The sequence below is a fragment of the Pterocles gutturalis genome, unplaced genomic scaffold (genome assembly GCF_000699245.1).
Source record: "Pterocles gutturalis isolate BGI_N339 unplaced genomic scaffold, ASM69924v1 scaffold43280, whole genome shotgun sequence".
NCBI classification, from domain to species: Eukaryota; Metazoa; Chordata; class Aves; order Pterocliformes; family Pteroclidae; genus Pterocles; species Pterocles gutturalis.
In genome coordinates this window covers 7581-31335 of record NW_010145117.1, presented here as the reverse complement: position 1 = coordinate 31335, position 23755 = coordinate 7581, and the positions used below count along the sequence as shown (strand labels likewise).

Below are 23755 nucleotides of genomic sequence, written 5' to 3'. Positions count from 1 at the left end.
TGATTTTCATAATTAGATCATAAACATTAAAATAGATATGAGGTTTTGGTTCTGAAGTTAATTATAAATGACAAATAGCTTTTTTTAATATTTAAATGCAGATCGCAAAAGCAAGCCTGTAGACATATTTGCCATTGGATTTGAAGAAATGGTGGAGTTAAATGCAGGAAACATTGTGAATGCCAGGTAGGTGATACAACCTGTACAGTACTAGTTTAGTTAGTAATTGCATTTTTTTGAGTAAAATGTAATTTATAATTTTTTTTCCTTCTGTTTTGTAATGGTTGGGATTAGTCTGGATTAATTTTTGACTGAATTCCAGTTCTCTCTGACAGTTTCTGTGCCAAGATTGCAGACTTCATCTCAGCTTTCCGTAGCAAAGGTGTGATCAGATCACGTGTAATGTAATCTCAAGGATCCAGTCAGTACTTGACCATATTTTGGATTGCACCTTCAGCAACCCCTCAACTTTTTCCTTCATTTAATGCTTTGAAGGAATTTACCTCCGATGCTTCTAGTGTTCTGCAGTCTCTGTGCCTTCCTACTGCTGGGGATGAGTCTTGTGAAATTCCTTCCGAAAGCATGTTTTGTTGGCATGCTTTTATATAGTGCCTTGCATCAGATTTTGATCTGTATAAAGCAAGGCTTCCTTCCATACTGTTAGTTTTTGCTGTCTTTCCATGTATTACGTGTGTATATTATCATGGAGTTTGGATTTTTCACCCCTAGCGAAGTGGGTTATGAAAACACATTTTTAGCAGTGGTGGGTGATACCAGTGATGAAGTCTTTATATGTAGTCCTAGGATTGTATTAACTTTGTCCATTGTTTTGTCTGCCTGTTTTTCATGTTTTCTGGTGTTTAGCAAGCTTTAACTCATTGGAAAAAGCATTAAAATCCTATAACACTGTTAGCTTTTGCACAGGCTTTTGTCTTGAGGACAAAGTGGCAGCTTGTCATCCCCTAACTTCACGCTGTATCTGGTTAGACAGCTACACACTGTTTCCAGGTCTGATATTTTTCATTTACATCCAATGCTATTTCTGAAAACCATAGTCTGTTAAGTCTCCAAGGAAGTTTCTTCTTGATCTAAAACCATGGACATCTCTGTTTTCCAATATGGACTGAGCTCTAGGCTAGAAATAACTCCCTAGAAAAATTATTAGGTTTTGCTCCTCTAGTCTAGCCTCAGAAATATAGGAAATATAGCCCTGGCTCCTAACATGGTCTGTGGTGTTGAGAAAAGTGAGGCAGCATTTTATGAGGCTGAATTTGAAATGATGATTTCATTATGGTCCATGGCCTGTGTCTCTGCTAGGAGGCATTTGAACACCATACACAACTTGGCTTCGGCCAAGGTTTAGTTAAGGTTATTATATGAAGTTTATTCAACCAGATCAACAATTTAGATACCTGCTTAATTTGATTTACTTTAAAACTGGCATTTTAAATCTCACTGCTAGCACAACCAATCAGAAGCTCTGGGCTGCTGAACTGCAGAAGACTATATCAAGAGATTACAAGTATGTGCTGCTGGCTTCTGAGCAGTTGGTGGGCGTCTGCCTTTTTGTGTTCATCAGGCCCCAGCACGCTCCTTTTATCAGGTCAGTGAAGACACAGCTGTGCCCAAGTTGGGTCACCTTCAGTTTGCTTTGTGTTGCAAGCTAACATTCAAGTGTACTAAGAAGTATATGGGGCTCTGAAAGAGCTGTTCCATCTTCTGGGGAACTAGTTGCTTAAATTCTTTTACCTGAGTTTTTAAATGCCTCATCAATTGCCATGAAAGCTTGGAAAGCTGAAGTGTTATATTGTTACCTGCTCAATAGCTGTTGACATTTTTTTTTTAAATAGCCCAATGGCCTTACTGCTGAAGGAACAATGTGAAAATGTCCTCTTACCACCATAGTGTCATACTCGGACATACTTTAAGCTGTTAACTTCTGTGTATTTTAAGTTTTAATAGTTGTTTAACTCTTCCAGGGATGTTGCTGTTGATACTGTAAAGACTGGCATGGGAGGAGCCACTGGTAATAAAGGTGCAGTAGCGATTCGGATGTTATTTCATACATCCAGTCTTTGCTTTGTCTGCAGTCATTTTGCTGCAGGACAATCACAAGTTAAAGAGAGAAATGAAGACTTCGTAGAAATAGCTCGCAAACTGAGTTTTCCAATGGTAAGCATCAGTGTTCAAATTCTATAACAAATGAGAAGTTAAACCTTTTGAGCTCCAGCAGTGTCATCCAAAAGCTCTATTTATTTTTTCCCCCTCCCCAAATTCCTGTGGAAATCAGATTTCCTTGGGTTAGAGGTCTCAGGGATAATTAACTTCCTGCAATTTTTATTAAAATAGATGACTGCAGAAAGAATAGACCTTTCCAGTGCAATGCCTGATAGAGATGATGAAGCATGAATTCACTTTCATTAGGCATCAAGGATTTAGCATTCAGGAAAGAGACCTTATAGATTCCTGACATGCAGTAGAACTTCTGTAGGCACCGGAGTTAATCAACTATGATAAAAAAAATCCATGGGAAATAGCACTGTTTTCAGTACACTAGAACGATTTTGCTAACTCTTTTTAACTTCTTGTTTACTCCTTTTGTCAAGTTGGATTGTACTGTTCTGTATCATGTTCTCATAAAGGATTATCAAACACCAAGTAAATAGATGATAATTTTATCAGTGCAACAAAATGCTTCCTAAGGACTTAAATCTGTCTTAAATTTTGTAGTCAGACTGTCCTTTGTTAGTTTCTATGGCACTGTGCAGGAGCCTGACATCTTATTTTACAGGGTTTTCTAATTTCTAAATTTGACCTCATCGCCATGTTTCAACTTTTCTTGAAAGTACTGTATTCTTATGGTCCCCAGAAACAGTTTCCTAAATGCTGCTGCTTTAATCTGACAGTGTATCTACTTTGAATTACTTAAGGCAATGGAAAAATCAAAACAAAGAGGGAAGTAAAAATTTTCACTTTAAACCCCAGGCTTTGTTTAAACTAACAGAGCCCTTCTGTCTCTCCCTAGCCAGAAAATTGTACGTAACTGAAAAGTCTTCAATTAAATCTGAATAATAAAGCCCTTAATTTGCAGTTTGTCAGGATATTGTACCACAAGATCCCAGGGCAGTGTTTTGTTCTCTTTGTACCCTCTTTGTGACAGGTAGCAGTCATCATCTTAGAGCAGATTTCTAGAACAGGAGTAAAAATATGAAGAATTTTAGAATCCAATGTTTCATGTTTCTTTAGAAATGCAAACTAAATAAGAAATGTGACTTCTTCTTTCATATTCTGTGTGAATACCATATAGTTGGCTATGTTGTTCTAACCATATGAACACTAGATACTACCATGTGTTTCAATTGTCCTGATTAGCTAGAAATTATTAATATTTTACAGTTAAAGCTGAACTTCTGCACCTGGAAGTAGTAAATTTGTCACTTGGTTGTTTTTAACTTTATTATATACTTCTCTCTTACAGGGAAGGATGCTTTTCTCCCATGACTATATCTTTTGGTGTGGTGACTTTAATTATCGAATAGATATTCCAAATGAGGAGGTTAAGGACCTAATACGACAGCAGAACTGGGATCCCCTTATAGCAGGAGACCAACTTATCAATCAGAAAAATTCTGGACAGGTATCTTAAAAATGTTACCACACTCAAGAATACTTTATTTTTCTTTTTGGCTTTAGCAATTTCCTGTGGTGCTTCTGTAAATCTATATCCTCAGAATGTTTTATTTACCATGTTTGTACAGGTAGTGGTATGGAAGGGTGGGACACAGCAACATTTAGTAATTTACTTGTAGTAACTGACCTGAAGAGGCAGTGATACAAACACAGTGACTAGCTGTAGGAGTGAGGTTTTTCTTTCTCTCCTGAAAAAAAAGGAAACTCTATCATCTTTTTAAAACTTTGTGTTGGAGTTTACTAATTATAATATTTTCCTTTTTATCAGGGGCAATTATTTAAAAATAAATTTATAGGCATTCTTTTGGTAGTGTTACTGTTTACTTTAAATTGCTGCAGTAATAGGTCTAATGCTGTTACTGTCATTCTTTGGAAAAAGGAATATTCTGAACAGTAGCCTTTTTACTTACAAAGAAAAAGAGCATGGAATAAGAAAGTCTGAAGAAAGCTTCAGATGTTAGATTTTTAGGGTTACTTGGGAGGCAGCATGTAGCAATTAGAGGAATATTTGTAATGAATAAAATTTTGTGTGAAAGTGTGTATCCTTTCTTTCCAGCTTTGTGAGAATGCTGTAGATGGTAAAATGAGAGACAATCCTCTGTTAGTGTTGTCTGCTTGCCAGCACTTCGATAATAAGCAGTGTTTTTCTGAATTAGAGTTCTCTTCCATTTGTGCTGTTGTCTTATGCAGCAGAACAGGAAGAAAAACACTGGATATTTTTAAATAGTTTTTTTATAACCCAGTTCCTAGAGAAAAAGAGATATACATTCAAGTGGGCAGACAGCATGATTGCCTGCTAATTCAATCAAAACAAGAGAGGTGTAGAGGTCTTGGGGACACTTAAAGTAGTTGTGAAGCTGGAAAGATCTATAGAAACTATTGGAATATGAAAAATACTCAAAATAGTCTCCTGGCTGGGGAGAAAAAGGGGTAGTATTGCACTGTTGGGGTAATATTCCATTATTTGGAAGTGGCTGGCTGTGCAGCAGCGGGTATCAGCTAGCTGGCAAGGGTAGCTCCACGGTTATTGCATGTGGCTGTTAACTGGTGTCTTTGCTGTTCAGGAAGGGCATTTATGTAGCAACTTTCTTTGTAAAAGTAGGTTAAGAAGTAATTACCAAAAGCAAGGTAATTAATAAATTGTCTCAGAAGCTGTGGATCTTCTGAAATTCTGACATTGATCTTCTGACATGGATTTTTAAATTTACTGCGTTTCAGCTTATATTTTCAACAAGAAAATTCTGTCGTTTGATGCAGATTTGACTAGAAGTCTAAGTTAGATTTATATTTTTACAGATCTCTGATGTGAAGTAAAACTGCCTATACAAGATTAAACTCAAGAGTGGAGCTGGTTAAGTTAACTAAAGGGTTTTAGTTTATGTCTAATTTAAACACTTAAGGAATGAGCAAATCTCTTGGCCTTCTAGGGTCTTGTGTCAGCTGGCTGTATCTGTTTATGTTGCAAAGTACCTAACGGAGTTTTTGATTCCTTTCAATTGACTCTGTATCTCCAAATACCATATGCACTCTTGGCAGATAACTTCACATAATACCTCTTTCTATTCTGTTTCCCTATTCACTTGGGAAGAAATGGTGACGTTATCTCTCTAATCTTTTAGTTCATATTGAATGTATTAAGGACTCTCTATTTTTCTTTTCTTTTCTTTTTTTTTCTTAACTCCTATTTGTTAGTGGGGTGTCGTGTGTCAATTTTGGGGGAATGCTTTGCGTGTTCAGATAGGTCATAAAATATAAACCTTAATTCCCAACTTTTGGTGACACATGGGCAAATAACCAACTAATTAAAGTGCTATGGACAGCAGCTGTGTTCTGGATGACCTCAAGTTCTGAACAACATTGGAGGAACAGTAGGTTGCTCATGAGCCTGGGTTTAAAGATATAAATGTTGACATACTTCTGTTTAATGGTGATCTGTCTGGGTCACTATTTAGTCTTAGTGGTAAATGTAGAATGTTTTCAGCAGATAAAATTTGGAGAAGTATTCATATTATCAAATGACTTTTTTTTCCTTTTTTGAAATGTATATACAGGTTTTCACTGTTAGAAAAGAGAATTCTGATTAGTTTCAAGCTGTTCCCCATCTGTTCCTGTCTTCTGGCATGACACATAACTGCTTTGTTTCTTACAGATTTTTAGGGGATTTTTGGAAGGGAAAATAAATTTTGCTCCTACATACAAATATGATCTGTTTTCTGATGACTATGACACCAGTGAAAAATGTCGCACACCAGCATGGACGGATCGTATTCTTTGGAGAAGAAGAAAATGGCCTTTTGACCGATCAGGTTTGAGTGCTTCCTTAAATTGTTTAAAATATTCTTTTAACTGGCTTATAGACTCCATTTAGTGACATTTACAGTGCCAGTGATTCTGAGCTTCCATCTCTGACTTTGTATGAGACAGAAAGCTTTTAATAGCATCTGCAATAAATACAGTGACACTGAACAGTAGGATCAAGAGTCAGATACCAGTTACTGATATTTCAATATTTTAAAAGGAACTTCTGTTTGGTGTTGGTTTTTTTTTGGTTTGTTTTTTTTTTTTTTTTTTCTGTAAAACACTTGGTTTTGGTTTACTGTCTTTTTCCTCTTTTTATAAATAGCTTATTTTTTGAAGCATATTCTAGCAATCACTGTGTTTTTCCCCTTTTGTTTGTGTTAATACTGATTGTAGCCGAAGACCTGGATCTTCTCAATGCTAGTTTTCACGATGACAGTAATGTCCCGTACACATGGAATCCTGGTACTTTGTTGCACTACGGAAGAGCAGAGCTGAAAACATCTGATCATAGGTTTCAGTTTTATTTTATACATTACTTCCTAATAATTGAAAATTTAATATCCATGTTATATATTTTGTTGCTCAGATACTCCACTTATGGCTTTTTCTTGTGTATTTTTTTCCAAGGCCCGTGGTTGCATTAATTGACATCGACATATTTGAAATTGAGGCAGAAGAGAGACAAAAAGTTTATAAGGAGGTGATTGCAATGCAAGGACCACCTGATGGCACTGTGATGGTCTCCATCAGAAGTTCTTCAGCAGAAGAAAACTATTTTGATGATAACTTGATTGACAATCTTCTTCAAAAATTTGCAAGCTACGGTGAAGTTATACTTATAAGGTTAAAAAGAGTTTTTACTTTTAATATCTACTCCTCTTCATTGTTCCCACCTATTTCCTGAATAAAATTATGGGGCATTTCAGTTAAGATCTGCTTCATTTTTAACATTTAGTTTTCAACTTGAATGTCTTTACAGTTGAAAATTAGTTTTACATACCTGTATGTGTCTCAGTTTTCAGACTGAATTTTGCTGGGTCTCTTTTGATTTTTTTGCTGTTGTTGCAAGAATGCATTTAGTTAAGCTTATTAGCCAATTATATATATTTTAATGAACTTAAACAAAAAATTCTTCTGCATCAAGTGAAACAGTGAAAAACCTTTAAGATAGGAGGCTTCAAAAGTTAGTAGGTAGGATAAAGTATTTTAATTATTATTTCCAATGGACTTTGCAGGTTTGTGGAAGACAAGATGTGGGTAACATTTTTGGAAGGAAGCTCTGCTTTGAATGTTATGAATTTGAATGGTACTGAGGTAATGTCAAAATTACTGAACTTTCGTGTAGCAGGAGAAAATCCAACTTTTTAAAGAATACTTGGGTGGGTTGGGTTTTTTTGTTTGTTTTTAATTCTCAAAAGTTTTTCATGATGCATGCTAAACTGTTGCATCTAATCCTTTTGTTTTTCCACTTTTGATAGCCCCATAGCATTGTTTTGAGTTTCAAAAGCCAGCTAGGAGAAGTACCAAACTTAATTTATTTTTAGGAGGTGGACTGTTAGAGAAATGAAGATCCCATATTGGGGGGCGACTTCATCAAATGAGGGAGTTTTAATTGTTTGTAGTATGAACTAGTTTATCATATTTATAGGCTGCAATTATTTCAAATTCAGCATTCCTGTACCGCAGTCACTTAAACTGTCAAAATTTCAGGTCTCATTGGCTTCTGTAGGGCCAGTATTTAATCCTTGTAAAAATTTTAATTTTCATTATCAAATTTTTACTGATCTGTGTTCCTGTTAAGAGTTAAGATTTTGTAATGTGATGTTTGCAGATGGACCCTTGCATCTGCTGAGAGTTTCACTGACAGTCCATGCAGGATAGGGACTCAATGTCACGTGTGAGTTTGCAGAATGAAGGCCTGCTGTTTTATCAGCCTCTAAAAATGACTTTAATTTATAAGCAAGTCTGTTTTTCTTTACAAAGAGTAGTGTTTCTGTCAGACTAAAGAAACTGGAAGCTTTCCTATTAACTGAAAAATCTTATGAGACAAGTTAATTATTATTTAGAAAAATATTAAATAGCTGTAATTAACAGTTTAAGCTGCATAAGTGTACTTAATTACCAAAATGAAGTGAAAAGCATAATTATTTGTGATGTGTCACTGTCATTGTTTAGTCCCAGAAGTTCTGATAACCTTATTTGTTGCATTTTCTTTTTAAATATAGGATGCTGAATTTTAATGTACCTACTGATAACAATTTCTGGTTTTTGCATATCTATTTGGCAATTCAGCTACTAGGAAGGATTATAAACATAAGCTTGAAAAATCCAGATTGGATCAGAAGTTTGGAAGAGGAAATGAATCTAGAGAAGATTAATATTGGGCTACCATCATCGACAAGTTCCACTTTGCTTTGTGAAGATGCTGAGGTTACTGCAGACTATGATATGGAAGGTTTGTTGAAATAAAGTATTCCTCATTTTGAAATGGTTACAGTCCTAAATAATGTGGTTAATTTAATGCATATACCAATACTTAACTAAAGTTTATGCCCATCTAAAACAGATAAATTAGAAATCCTGTTATTTCCAACAGTATCTTGACAACTTGTTGAGCAGTGTCAGTTTGCACCGTATCTCGAGGTTTCACAAATTTGCTGACCTTCTCTTTTTTCTTCTCACTTTATCTTGTGACTTATTCTCTTGGGGTCACTTCATTCAGGTGGCTTTTACTGTTCATGAAGACACCCTATAAGCAGGATATATACAACATCAGAGTGCACAGTGGTTATTTTTTTGCCAATACACATAACAGATTGATAGGACTAATGAGCTCCCATGCTAAGCATTAATATCCTTACCAGCCCCACGAAGACACCTGGTGAGCCTCTGAGAGGCAGGCAAATATGAGTCGGGCAAGGAAACCTTCAACTTCTGTTGCTCCTTGGAACAGGCAGATCTTTGGCATTGATGAGTTGCTGTTCTCCGATTCCCTGTTTTCTGTTGGTTTTGATTTTTCTCTGACAGGTTTTTTTATCTTTTCACGTCATACTTTTCCAGTAGAATCCTCAAGTTGCTGAATATCACTGTTGCACCAATTGTGCCTCTGCATTTTTGCATTTCTTTACTTGCTCGTTTCTAATCTATTTACTTTGTCACAGCTTATTTTTTAATCTATTAATTTTTATAAAGGCTCTGCTTCACTCTCTTCTCTACATTAATATATACTCTTCTTATATCCTTGGCAAGTAAACCAGCTGTTTTTAAAACAGCAGCATAAAAACCCCACACACCTTACCTGCTGACACTTCCTGTGTGTATTGCATTTCCATATGTATTTTACATAGTCCGTTTTTTTCATTTCTTGAACAGATGTACTTTCTCGATGTAGTCATTGTGTCTATATTGATTTAATCTGAGTAGCTCGTTTGCTTTGAATTTCTATCCAAGCTCCTTAGTGGCAAACGTTATGTTGCAAAAGTTTCAAGAAAAGAGATGGCAGCTGTGTATACTGGAAGGAGTAGACTAAGTCTTTTTTATACAGGTATTTCATAAAGGAAGATGTGTTTTGGTAAGGGTACAGATATGGCAAACCTGTATGAAAAGTTGGAATTTGCATTAGTCTCGGTGTCATAAGATACTTGATCTGTTTTCCAATGCAGGTAAGAAACAGGACGTAAGCAGTTTAGACGCCTGTACGATTGGTTGATTTTATTAATAGTCCTACGTGAAATGGTACAATTCCCTTAAAATGTGACATCTCAAATCTCACAAGATTCTTAAATCAAGGGCTAATATCTAATTAGGAGCCTGGTTACTCTGTTACTGCTGAGCAGTGCAGAGTTCAGGCTGGAACTTCTGTAGAACATTGTGTATTGTTCACACACCTGAAGAGAGAGAAGCCTAGGAGTTATGGAAGAAAGGATTACTATGGTCTTATTGGAGTGTGATGGGATAGTTGACTATTTTAGGCATTTTTATATCAACATTAAAATATTCTAAATTGACAGTGTACTTTTCAAAGGCACGTCCATGTTGAACTTCTTTTTTTAAACATCATTCCACCTTTTCAAACAGAAGGTGTTACAAATGGTAGATATCTTGAAATCCCCTGCCCAGCCTTCTGAAGAATGATAGGTGAAGCTTGCCATCTGTTGCAAACCAGGGAAATAATTTTTGCAAAGGTCTTCTTTTTAAAGCCAATTGTTTCTTATGTTAAGCAACATTACAGTTTCTACATTATTATAATTACCTGTAATATATATCTATAATATGTATTGTGCATTTGTAGTATTTTCAACTGGTTTGAATATATATGCATTCTTCATGTGTAATTTTATGATGCAAGAATCATACTTTGGTTGTTGAGCTAATTCCTTGGAACTTGAGGGCTTTTTGCAGAAAATCCCGTGTCCAGAATCACTTTATAATTTTCCCACTTTTTAAAATAAGTAACTATTGTTCCCTTTATTTTATATCCTTTTTCTTTTTTTGGGGTGGGGTTTATTATTTAGGAGACATTGATGACTATAGTGCTGAAGTAGAAGAAATCCTTCCTCAGCATCTACAGCCAACTTCAAGCTCCGGTCTTGGAACCTCCCCAAGCTCTTCACCACGTTCCAGTCCCTGTCAATCCCCTACACTGTCAGATGGACCTACGCTCCCAGTGAGACCGAGCCGAGCACCAACAAAAACTCCAGGACCACCTGTTGCCACACACAGTGTGTATTACATTGCTCTACCTCTAGTAATTACTACTATACAATCTGACAGCTGCATGGCCCAGTGGTAGAACACTAGCTTATTGATTATTTAATATAATATATTTAATATTTAATATAACAGGCAATTCTTGTAATTATCTAGCATATTATGCATAAGTAGCCTGGGCGAATCACCTCTTTCTTTGTGTTTCGGTTTTCCTAATGGGCAGTTGGAAGAGCTTTGTTTCCTGAATCTTATTTAGTACACTGTCCACTGATCTATGCTGCTGCAAACGGCCTAACTTGCTCTGATTCTTTAGTATTTCATCATGAGAGAGACATCTCAAGAAGTTATGTGATTAATAGGCTAAGTTGATTAGTTTGAAACCTCTGTGCAAAACTTCTGCTGCAATGTGTCATTATAGTCCTACTTCACTTTAGTCATATTCTTCAAGTATAGCTGATTTCGATTAATGCTCTTATCAGCTGTAATATGTAAATTGTAATCAGTAGACTTGTAAATTGGGTGCATAATGTAAAAGCTTCTGATTAAACTCGACTTTATTTTAATGACAAAGTGGACATTTAGAATTACAGTGTTTGGAATGGCTTCTGGAACAGTTTATTTCAATGTAATTTGGAGTAACTTTACAAACACTGCTAAAATGCCTTCAGATTTCCCCTTGTAACTTTTTTTTTCACAGAGCACTTAGTTCACAGAAAAGGGCCCAAATCAAAAATTGGAACTCTGCAATTTGTAAGAATGTTCAGGATTCCATGAAGAACATAAAGCATATGAGACAAAAATATTGGTTTAGGAAATCTTTTCACCACTGGTTTATTCCTCTTGTTTTCCCTCTCTCAACAACTTCTGTATCATTGTTTCCCAGGCTGGGGATTGACTGTCCTCTCTGTGAAAATAGCTTGCTATTAGAAAAGCTTTACTGTGATTAGAATGTACAGGTGATTACATTTGTGTTGTTTTCTGTCATGTTCTTCAGCTGAATCTCAGCTTGGTACCCAGCAGAAAGAGTCTTCTCAGAGCTTGGAGCCTAAGCGTCCTCCACCACCTCGCCCCGTCGCTCCTCCTGCACGCCCCGCTCCACCACAGAGGCCGCCTCCACCATCAGGTAATGTGGTGACATATACCAGGTGGTCAGGAATATTTTGTTTCAAGTCTGTGAGAAGAACTTTGAAGTCCACACCCGAACTACACATTATATTGTTGGTTTGGAGCTCAGTGGAACATACCATTTTTTTCACTAAAATGTTCAGTTGGTACATTTAATAGCAATAACAGCATGGGAAATAACAGCATTTTTCATTACCATTTGCATATTACTGTCTTTGCTTAGTGAATAAGTTATAAAATTTTTATAAGCTTATTTTCCCAGTTTAAAAATGTGGGCTTCCTACAGCAGTGTTTACTCAAGATTTTTATAGCATCTTCATTTTTAAAATAAAAGACAAGTAATCTTGTGCATTCATTGATTTATATTCCTTTAGTTTTGACATCAGTATGTCTGCATTTTATCATGTCCAAGCTTTTAATGTAGAGTTCATCTGGATCATCTGAAAATGTAAACAATTGAGCACTAAGAGAAACTGGATGTTCATAAGCATATGGGCAACATAGTTAATAGCAAACTGACTCTTGTCATTTTTAACTTTCTCATTCTTTTTCTTCCCTCTTACTGTACTGATATTTTTCATTATTGCTGCTTTCATTTCTTAAATACTGTAAGGCGGTAGGAGTCCTGCACCTGCTAGAAAAGAATTTGGAGGTAATGATTTTAATTGTTTTCAAATATGACTACGTAGCAAAACTACTGTGGTGGTCTGTTGTGACAATACTTCATATGATGATGTCCAAAGCTATGAAAATGAGTAATTCTTGAATGTCAGTGTAACTTCTTTCTCAGAATTTGTACCCCCCTCTGAATTAATTTGAGTTTTTAGTGAAAAAATATTTCTCTAGAAGTGGATACATTATAGGCAGAAATATTAAAGTTGTTACAGGTTTTTATTACTTTGTGCTGGTCAAAATATACCCAGCTAACTTTCCTGTGAAAGCAGAAACTTGTCTTTAGTTGTGAAAAGGCTAGCTTTCTTCTTCACAGTCCATGACAAGGAGCATTGTAAAACGGACTGTGATTGTAGCTACTTGCAGTGATTATCCGTGAATTATTCGTTCAAGTTGAAACTACTGCTGGTCTGGCCCAGTTTCCCCCGATGATCACCAGTCAGCAGAGAGCTCCAAATCACTGAGCTATATTTGTCTCTAAGCTGAACACTGACATATGGGTAGTTTATTTTCTGTTTCCAAGTCCAAAATGTTCTCCTAAGCCCTTCCTACAGACATGAAAAATCCTCCATGGTTCTTGGAACTAGTGTGTACTTCAGAAACACAAATTTATTCAATTACTTTGAAGGCACTCGACAGCACAGATCTTTACAAAGTAACAAAATCCTGAAATCATTCTCCCCTAATTCCTTCCCTTTTGATAATGCTGAGGGCCTTATCAACCCTTCAGGCTAGTTTTGTTTTTTTCCAGCTTGATCTGGTTTTGCATGTAATAACAACTTGCACGTTCTCAGCAGTGCTTCTTCTCAAAACTAATCTTTGTCACATGCTTCATAGTTAAGCTGTCCTGCTTGGAGTTAAATCAGCTCATTAATACATGGGATAGAGTGAGAATTGTTGGTGGCTCTGAAATACTTTCTTAATGGCTTTTCCATTGTTGGTGGGAAGGAGGATTTTTTGAGAAAATAATTCAAAAGTTTTGAGCAATCTCAGAAAATAAGTAAACTATTTTACATATTATATAAATATCAGCTGACTTATTCAGTTGTCAGGCGGAGAGGGGAGGAGGTTATTATGCCAAAGGCATAATATTTCAAATGATTTAAAATGCCTAAGTTTTAGAAAATGGACAGTTTATACATAACGTGCAACATATGTGAGATTTAATTCATCTTACTTCTTCAGTCCTTTATAGTTTTATGTGCACTGACACATTCCTGGTTCCCTAGTTTGTCTCAATTGTGCAAAGACTAGCCTTCTTTTTTTACCCTCTTTACCAGCATAGCTTTCCATAAAGGATTGTAACTTGCATAAATGCAATCTTTTAAAAGAGATTGTAGTATTTTTTTATATATATTATTGTGATCTAAAGCTCATCCTGCTTTTTCTTTCCTCTTCATTTTCCACTCATGGCATACATTTATAAGGCATAATGCTTTGCTTTTAAGTGGTACCAGAGCTCAGCTCTGAGCAAGCGAGCACGGGAGTCTATATAAATGTCATAGTGTGTTACTATGCTTGGGGAAATGGCTTCTGTTTCTCATACCTAGAAGGAAGGCTCCTAAAGCAGTGTGAAAATATCCCTGTGTACTGTATATCAACTTTGTTTTTAGACTTCTGTAGCACATGCAAAGTGACATTGATTATGTCTTTAAAATGTTGTGCATTTTACATGTAACTGTTTTTTTCTCATGTGCTTTAAACTTTGTTTTCTGAGCGCTTCACTCCCTTCAATGCCCATAACATTTCTTCTAGTGCTCAGTATGCTTTGAAGATGGGAGCAGGATTTGGGCATCTAAGTTGGGGTTGGTTTTTTTTTTTAGAGTTTGGTCGTACTTTACATCAGAAGTAACTTAGAATTCAAGGAAACAAGGCTATATACTCATTGCAAGGGTTTGCAAAATATAGACTTTTCACCTGCTAATCCGAAATATTTCCACTGAGGATTTCATAAGCTCTCAGTTGTTCATAGTTAAAAACTAAAATGTTGCACTCTGTTTAGCCAAGATATTTTTAATACATTACAGAGTAAATTCTTACAGAACATTAAAAATTATAAAGGCTGCTAATTGTCAATTACTTGAAGTTAAAAAATAACATTTGTTTAGATTTTTTTCTCCTTTAATATTAGTCAGACTTTTCCTGATTAATGCAAGAAAGGCTTAGAGTTGTGGTTTATCATTGGTTTAAACTGTTAAAGTGGGGTTAAGATTGGGTTATGATTGAGAAGAATGCACAGTATTTTCAGTATATGCTATTTTTTGTATATAATGCATTACATTTTCACTGTGATTATCCTACAAATAAATAAAATAGAAGATACAGTAGTAAAGTTGACATTAAAAGAAATGAAAATGTTAAGCTATGCACTGAAGAAGCAAGCATTTAGTAGTATACACTGATATTTGTAGTCACACATTAAACCTAGCCTTGCAAGAAACATTCAACATCTTGAATTTTTCCCCTGTAGCTTTTTTTTTCTTTTTTCTTTTTTTTTTTTTTTTTTTCAGAGCAGAGTTCAGGTTGTTTGGGTGCATTAGGATATGGCAGTCATTTTGGAAAAGCTTTTTTGGTTGTAGTTTTTTGGTTTTTAAAATATGGGGAAAAGCACCTTTCTTCTTCTTTTGCTGAAGGAAGAAGGTTCAGTAATGGAGGAAACAAGAAGCCTTAATGCTAAAAGAGTAAATGCTTTGTTCAAATGTAGGTAAATGACCTAGATTTCATATATACATATATACACATAGATAAAAACATATACACACGCAGATGTGCGCATTTATGCACATTTTACCTTATTAGAAGTTAGGGTTGCTTTCCACTAAGATAATGTGTAAATGTAATCTTTGCAAAACATGCAGTTCTATCTAAAAGATGTCAGGGCAAAAGTTACAGGTTGTTTCTGTACAAATCCAACTCCTTTCCTTAAAATACTATTTAAAACAAGTATGTGGTATCTTTACTTGCAAAATGCTGTTTCAAACTGCAATAGAGATTTCAATCTATATACAGACTACAGCAACAGTTTAAAATGATACCCAACAATGTGTTTTATGTTCACATGTACATTTTTCACTGTCCTTAAGATTAAAATCTTTCTATAATGCCAATTGTGATAACATTATCACAGCACCGTAATTTTGCTTTATCACTGGTGAAGAGTGTTATTAGTAAGTAAAATTTGGCATATTTGACCTTTATGCCCTTTCTCTCTGATATAATGAATATTTTTAAATTTGCAAAACTTTTTAAAATCCACATGCATGGAAGTCTTCCTCTGTATGGTGCACCAACATAGGAACATATCTGTGTGCTATGGTCAAAGAGGTTCTCTGCCTTCCTTCTCCTGATTAATCATCTTGTATAAAACAAGATTTGCTTAACAAGAACATCTTGAAAATACCTGTTCGAAGTACGGGCTGAGTTGAGCTTTGAAAGTGCAGAAAATCAGTGAAATGAACAGGCTAGTTCCCTGCTCTTGGAGAGGTTATATTGTGTCCATTTCCATTAAGACTCTGAGATGAAGAGTTGGCTTTATGTCTCTGTAACCACAGAGGGTTCAGAGGAGGGTCCTGTACTCTGTTGGCCTGTTCTCCACCTCTATTTTCCTCCACTTAGCAGGTAGGATTCTTCTAGCCTATGGGTTACTGCTTTCTTTTCTCGCCAAGGTTCCTCTGGGTTGCATGGGAAGAGGGCAGAGCTAGTACCTGAAAGCAATGAAACGTTCTCAGGCAGTGTACTCATCCTGTGCCCCCTCCTCACAAACACTCTCTGTTCATCCCTCCTCAGTGCTGCTTCTCTCACAGAGAAGTTCACTGTCAGAAACTTTTGCAATGGAAATCTAATGTTAATTGGGAGAGCCTGGAACTCACCCTGAATATATAACGTATGCTAGTATTTAACACCTTTGAACCAGATGTTCATCAAAACCAGAGATCTGACATCTCTGGAGATAATAACATTACCAGCCTCATCTGCAACCTTCACTCTTCCTACTCTGAGTGACACCTCCACCCATATCTGACTCCAGATCATAGACAACTCCTGAGCAGATACAACACATTGGCACATGATGAGAAAGCGTGAGGCTGTGTCATCGCTAAGGCAAAAGTTGCTTTTAAGGTAGGCTTCTTGAACACTGGCTCCCTTTCCTTCCTCTATACTTGAGCCACTCCAGAGTTGCCAGATATTACTGTTACTTTTTCCCATGCGTGTGCCTTAAGGATTTCTCCTTGCGTACTGTCTAGTGTTAGCTATGTCCTGCCATGTTTTTACCATACAGTTTTATGGTCCCAGTACGTGCTTGATCATACTGCAGAAATAAAATAATTCAGCATGGTTATGCATGATTGAAAATCTTCTTTCTCTCAATCTGAACTGTAACATCTACTGCACACCAGCTGATAGAGCTTTCCCGAGTACAGAGTGCTGCTTGGAGATAACCTAATGGTACAGTTTGGTAGGATACAATACATTATATGAAGTGGGAAACTTATTTCTTCCATAAAATTGCTTATTCAAATATACTCTTGGCAGAAACATACTACGTAATATGCTTCTAGATTACAAGAAGCAGACTTAATGTTGCAGGGTATAACTGATGTACCTGTTTATTTTCAAGTGTTTGAGTATAGATATGTGTTCTGCTTTAGAAGAGTTTAAAGACTGACATTTAACATCATTCTGAATTTACAAAAGTTTGTGGCGAGTGAATACAGAAGAAATGAAATTCTCTTTCAACTGTAATGTAAAATTGAAATAATAGCATGTTTCTAAACATGATCATTCTTGCTGATCTCTAATTCGTATCAATCTGGTTTCCCCATGCTGCTACAAACAGTTATCTCTACAGTCTAGCTAGGCCATTTTTAAATTATGTAAAGCTGTCTTGTGGCAGTGTTCTTTCTGATTTTACTTTCTCAATCTACTGCTTTTCTTATGCAATGTACAGCTTCTCTTCTTTCTCTGAAAAGGTCTTGGAGCTCCTCCCAGTCCTGGGGTAGCTAGGAGAGAAGTAGAAGGTAACATAACACTTTTTGTATTCTAGAAACAGATTTCTAATTTAATATCTGAGTAATGTTATTGCCCTTGTGATACTGAAGGTGATTTCATTAAGGTATTTATTGTGTAGGATCTTTCTTCTTTTATTTAACATGGTTTTCAGGCAGCCAAGTTGCTTCCTGTTTTTCAGTGGTGATGGTTGTGTGAATTGTTATAGAAGGCAGTCTTCATTTATGAAAAATTAAGTGCAAACTTAGACTGCACTCATCAAGAAGAATGCTTTCACAGCTGACTCTCAGAGGAGGCTGTAGCTGACTGATTGTTAGAGTAAATACTATACCTGTAACTAAATAAAAAATCTAGAAAGTCTGGTTTTTCATAAAGAACTACATAAGTTCATATATTTTCGGGAGAGGAACTTCCATTTAAATAATTTACCTTATACTTTAATATTTTGTCCCTTTCTAAAGAACATAGCGTTGGTATTTTGATTCTGACACCTAAATGTATGATATACATTTATGAGAAGCATTTCTCTTGCATTATTCCAGTTGGAGTATGTGCATATAGTGCTGAATGGGTCTTGTTTTAGCACTGCCAGCAGAGTAATGGTTTTGTTTTTTTCCTGTCCCCTCAGAAATGTGTCCCTTTGTAGCAAATATAGATAACAACAATAAAAGTCCTAATATAGTCAGAGTCAAGGTGTCCTCCTGTATACTACAGTTAATTTTGGCTATATTGCTGGTTCATTTTTCTAAATTGGCAAAATCACTATATGCATAGAATAGTTCAGGTTGGAAGGGACCTCTGGTGGTTATCCAGTCTAACCTCCTGCTCAAAGTAAGGTAAACTGGTGCCAGGTTGCTCAGGGTACAAGTTGCATTACCAAGAACCATACCCAGAAACCCATTCTAACTGGTTCTAAGAAAGCAGGGTTGTCTGACAACTGGAAGCCAATTTGATAAACCAAGTGTCTTATGTACCACAGAGTATTCCTTCCAGTTACTGTAACTGACATGGTGATTCTACCTTCCTGGGAAATAGGCAACAGAAACACAAGCCAGAATCCTAAACTTCTTTGCCTGTTAGAAATTGTGCACTTGTCTGAGGTAAAGGTAATTTTTTCATATCTTGCACTTCACAACTTGAATGTTGCATACGAGGTTGCCATTAGCATCAGCATGTAAATGTTGAGGTTGGTGCTGTAATATATTTATTCCATAAACAAAGAGAGTAGGTTCAGGAATGTTGGTGTAGACCCTGTGGATTGCTGAACCATGTAGAATTACAGATGTACTCTTCTGATCGCATGATTTTTTGAATCAGCATGTTACATAAGTTCATTTTGTTTTAAAGACTGCTGTTAGAATATTTGCAGAATATACTACAAAACAACTTCTAGCAGAACTGAGAACACAGGGTACCTGTAGAAGTGGGCATCTTTAGCTTGCAACAAATTGGAGGTGATTTGACTTAATTTGTAATTAGAAGGGTCAAATTACTTCATGTGTGCCATGGGATGAGAGTGTGCTAGAGTAACAGCTTAGCTGATGGATAGACTTTAATATGTAACAACTTTAAAAAAAATCATTAATGCCTTTTTGCTCCTGTTTCCATTAGTGATAATGTACCATTGCCATGTAATACCTGTTTGTAGCTTATCTAACAAAGATAATCTAATTTTCTTCCATGCTTCAAAGCACAAAAAAGTCCTGGAACACAAAGAAAAGATAACTTAGGTAATACAGATAAACGCCTTGTACTAATTATAATACAGAAAGAAGATGATTTTTAAATATGTTCTAAGTCAATGATCTCTAATATCTGTTCCAGTTCGTAATCAGCCTCCACCTTCAACTGGAATTTCAAGCGCAGGAGCTGCTGGATATGGTACAACCAGACCGGTAGGTACTGTGTCTTAAAATAATTTTCCTTCTAAGTTTCTACAGTTTATTAGGCTGGCAGTGGGTTTTTGTAAGTCATAACAGAGGTAAGAAAACTGCAAGATTGACTAGTCATTTTACATCTTATATGAGTTAATCCCCTCAGCATTTCCTGTCTGTTGACAAAAATACTCCAGAATATATACAATGAACATGACTTTCTTGTTTTGCACTCTATGCAGTCACTTCATAGGCTCCTAGATAATACCGCATTTTATGTCCACTTTCAAATAACTGCAAAGTGAAAATTTATTCGACTATGTCGTATTGCTGTGCTGAAATGTATGTCCTGATGGCCGTTAATTGCTTGCAGGCAGTTAATGTATTATATAGGCAGTTGTTGTATTATATTGCTGATTACTTGATGTGCAATGGAATTTTGTACCTTGTTTTAAAAATTAATTTTGATAAAGGTCTTCATGTAAAAATGAAACATTCAACTATTTCAACAAAACATGTAACAAACATTAGTTCTGCATTTCGTTCTTCTATTTGTGGAACTGAAGGAAGTGAATGAAGGATTTATGGGTGCTTGAATGCTTCACTACAAGCAAGAAATCAAGAGATGGAAGACATCTGCCCTATTTCTCTTAACAGCAGCAAGTAGGAGCCTTGTGTTTGGGAAGGAGAAAGTAGTGTAATAGCTATAGGTCTTCTTAAAGAATTACTAAGAAATTGTATTGTTTGTTGATAATTCATTGCAAAATATTTCAGAGATAATTTTTGCAGCAGCATGAAGGACTTTTCTTTCTATATCTACATCAAGTACAGTATTTGTGCTTACTTTGTTCCCTCTGTTGTAGCAGTTCCAGGCTCTTTGACTTAGATCATACCTGGACGTTTTATAGACTAAAAGGCAGCAACGAATGGGTCTTTCTTATCAGTTTCTTGGTCATTAGAGAACTTTGCTTTCCTTCTCTAAGGCATTTTGCTCTCTTTTTGGGCTAATGTTCATGACGACACTGACAGGATGGAGAGCACGCATGAGTCTTTAGCAAGGCTGAGAAGCATTCTGCTTGCGTAGATATCAGTGGCATAAATACTGATGAAGTTTTTGACCTATCTACAAATATGGCACCTCTTCTTTAATTCCATATCTTTCTGTCAAGTAAAGTGATAGACCAGTTGGTGCAAATGAGAGAGTGAAGAAGTCATTTTAAAGATGCAGCAATCCACAAGCGTTTAAGATAAATCTATATAAATTTGTTTTATAAAAGGTTGTAGTCCTTTTTCACCTTTTAAATGAGCAAGAAACAACACTGCCAGCTGTGCAGATATATCAGAGTTCTTGTACAGCTAAAAGAAGTTGTACCTTAGTGATATTGCCACTTTTATACTCTTGTACAGTATTGAAACCACTGAAAACTACTTTTGAAAGCCACTACTGAAATCTCTTTTTGCTAATTCATTTTTCTCAAAGAGATTGATTCTCACAGTGAACAGTTCATGATCTTTGCACTCTTTTGTTATTTTCCCAGCAATGTAAAACACCCTCTTCTAAAATGTGGATAAAGAAAACCTGGTATACACAGGAAAGAATGTATTAATTTATCACCATGTGCCTCACTTTTCTTTTTTTTTTTTTTTTTTTTTGTAATCTGGAGCCAGCACAGGATTTGCCATTTCTAAATCACAATAATTCAATTTAAAAATCTGGTGTACAGAAGAGAGTCCATGATGAGGAGTATCTTGGAATTGGCATAAGTGCAAGAATTTTTGTTCATATTATCAAGACAGAAAAAAAAGTAGTACTGTTCTCTTGTGCTGTGCTTCTCAACACCCAGGCTGGACTACAGTTAGAGCTGCTTGCCAGTTTCCAGAAAGAGCCACAGTGCTGCAATTGCCAGCATAATTTGATAAGACAAAGCTGACAGCATCTCCTCCTTTGCTGAAGCTGAGATTTTATATTAAAAAAAACCCTGAGCAAACCAAACCAAAACAAAAAAAAACCCACAACAAACCAACCAACCAAATGTAATAGAAAGTCTGAAAAAACATCTTCTACGATCTGCTTGGCTTTTCAAGCCTTAGCCCAGCCGTTGTTTGGATTTCCTAACTGACATTGCTTCTTTCCTTTTTCTCTGGTTGTTTTTTGGGCAGCGTTCCATTTCAAGGAGTTCAGGACCAGGGACAGTAGCCATGGCAGGAGCTGCTTCCCACCGAGGGGTCCTGAGGATTATCTGAGACTTTCTTTATGTTTCTTTTCTGTTCCTTTTTGATGTATTTTTTTAAAAAGTATTTTGGCATTTAATCGAATCATCCTGCCCATTTTCAGAATATTCAAAGAAATGACAAAATGCATCTTGGCAATTAAAGAAAAGACAGATATTTCAGAGGTTAGGTGGTTTAAAGCATTTACAAAGTTGTTAAATGGACTCAGACAAGCATAATGAATCAGATGTGATACAAAGTCTTTGAAGTAGAGTACATACATCTAGTAAAAGTAAGATCAAAGATGATACTTGTTTTGTAGTGGTGAAGTTTCTTTTCTTGTTTTTAAATCATGTTTGTGTAGAGTTGTGTAATAGGGTTTGCTCTGAAGACCATTTCTAGAACATCCACCATCACTAAGATTTTGTCAGCATATACCAAGTACAAAAAATTTTAGAGGAAACAAATCTGAAAAACTATCTTGCCCCAGGATCTTTTTTTTTTTCTTCTTTTTTTTTTTTTTCCCCCCCTGAAAGCTAGTATTTTTATTCTAATGCTTTACATTGAGCTTTCAAGTGTGATGTTTGTAATTCACTTTGGCTTCAGCTGTAATCTGAAATAGTTTCCTATTTCTATTTAAATACTGATGTAGACTTTTAAATTTTGTTTTATGAGAACAATTCCATTCCCAGCATATTAACTTCCATTCCAACAAGTTTGGGAAGACTCCAGCCTTCAGATGAGGCAGAACATACGTTTCATTAATACTGTTTGCTGAGAAATAGGAGTAACTACCCTCCAGTTAGCAAGCATAAGTTTCAGAGAAAAGAACTAACTATGGTCTCCTATGCATATCTTGGACTTTCACTATATCAAATTGACTGTAGCTGATGTTTGCAAATGGCAGGCTATAATTATAGCCTAAAAGGTAAATGGTATCTGCATTGGTGATGAGTTATCAATGTGTCCTTATGAGATCTCCAAATAAAGTAATTGCTCTTATTGTTTTTGTTGTTTACAACAATACACAGACTTAGGTAAAACTAACTTACTAACAAAATAATAAGTTTTTCTAACATTGTTGCACAGGTAAATATTCATATAAAGTTGAAGACTGCTGTAAAAATCCTTTGCTTTGAATTGAACCCTCATAATGTTTTGAGAATATATTATTTGCTTTTATATGTGCATAAAAAATTAGTTCAGTGACTATTATCAAAGAATTTATTTTTCAGAGTTCTAATTACCCTGAATCATTTAGCATTAGATGACTATAGATCAAAAGTAGAACTAAAATACTTTATTTTTACCAATCATTATGTCAGACTGTTCCACCTCGAGCTGGCGTTATCAGTGCACCACAAAGCCATGTCCGTCCCTCTGGGGGAAGACCAACATCTGAAACTCAGACCAAACCAGCTGAACCACCAAGGGGTAAGTTTACTTTAGATGTTAAATATAAATGTCACTATTCAGTGAAGAGGTACTGTTTCTGCTTTGAATGCTTTGTTTTCAACAGATGTCTTCATTTTTCACTAGAAATCAAGGCTCTCAGATGTAGTAAAATTTGGCAGTTTCTGTTAACCATCCACAAGTATTGTAAACCCTTGTCAGATAACAAGCAGCAGTCAGATGAGGTCTAGACCCGTAGATTTCATGCTATCAGGAGAAACCTTGATCAGATTGCTATGTTTTGGTGTGAGCATATTGGTGTGTCCTATTAGGTGTGTTGATCACTGGACCATTCTCTGGACTGGTTGCTCTGTAATCATACTATTTTGTGTAGTGTTTATGTTTGACTCTCAAATCCACTTCCTAAACTTAAAGGTGCTTATAAATTGTATTAATATCAAAATCTGTATTTTATAATAGTGACTTCCAAAATACTTCTAAATACAACTGAAGTACATTTAAGAATGACCTAATTTCTGGTTCTCTATTTTGTATCTCTAGTAATAATTTTTAATGGAGATATGCTGAGCTTTTGATGACTTCTAATCTAGTTGCCATGAACATCTGCCGTTCTTACAGCCCGTTCTTCTGTAGCTCTGTCTGGTGCTTCCACAGCCACGAGTTCTCATTCATTCCATTCTTAAGATTTCTATTACAATTCTTTACAATGAAAAACACTGCAAATATATTTGCAGGCTCGCCACTGCTTCCTG

General features: G+C 35.8%; 1 protein-coding gene across 2 annotated transcripts in view; it reads left to right on the top strand.

The window, feature by feature from the left end:
- SYNJ1 (synaptojanin 1) overlaps window positions 1-23755 on the top strand; it is a 59714-nt gene that overhangs the window by 33394 nt on the left and 2565 nt on the right. Inside the window, exons 14-30 of one of the 2 annotated variants that reach the window (XM_010085286.1) lie at window positions 102-186; window positions 1463-1603; window positions 1980-2172; window positions 3479-3637; window positions 5840-5996; window positions 6385-6502; window positions 6619-6834; window positions 7227-7305; window positions 8284-8446; window positions 10506-10738; window positions 11707-11824; window positions 12440-12478; window positions 17469-17516; window positions 19197-19235; window positions 19330-19400; window positions 22916-23024; window positions 23738-23755. The exon at window positions 23738-23755 is cut by the window's right edge and continues 197 nt beyond it. In XM_010085286.1, the coding sequence (XP_010083588.1) occupies window positions 102-186; window positions 1463-1603; window positions 1980-2172; window positions 3479-3637; window positions 5840-5996; window positions 6385-6502; window positions 6619-6834; window positions 7227-7305; window positions 8284-8446; window positions 10506-10738; window positions 11707-11824; window positions 12440-12478; window positions 17469-17516; window positions 19197-19235; window positions 19330-19400; window positions 22916-23024; window positions 23738-23755 (1986 nt within the window). The remainder of the gene's footprint in view (window positions 1-101; window positions 187-1462; window positions 1604-1979; window positions 2173-3478; window positions 3638-5839; window positions 5997-6384; window positions 6503-6618; window positions 6835-7226; window positions 7306-8283; window positions 8447-10505; window positions 10739-11706; window positions 11825-12439; window positions 12479-17468; window positions 17517-19196; window positions 19236-19329; window positions 19401-22915; window positions 23025-23737) is intronic. The other variant, XM_010085285.1, reaches the window with a different exon arrangement.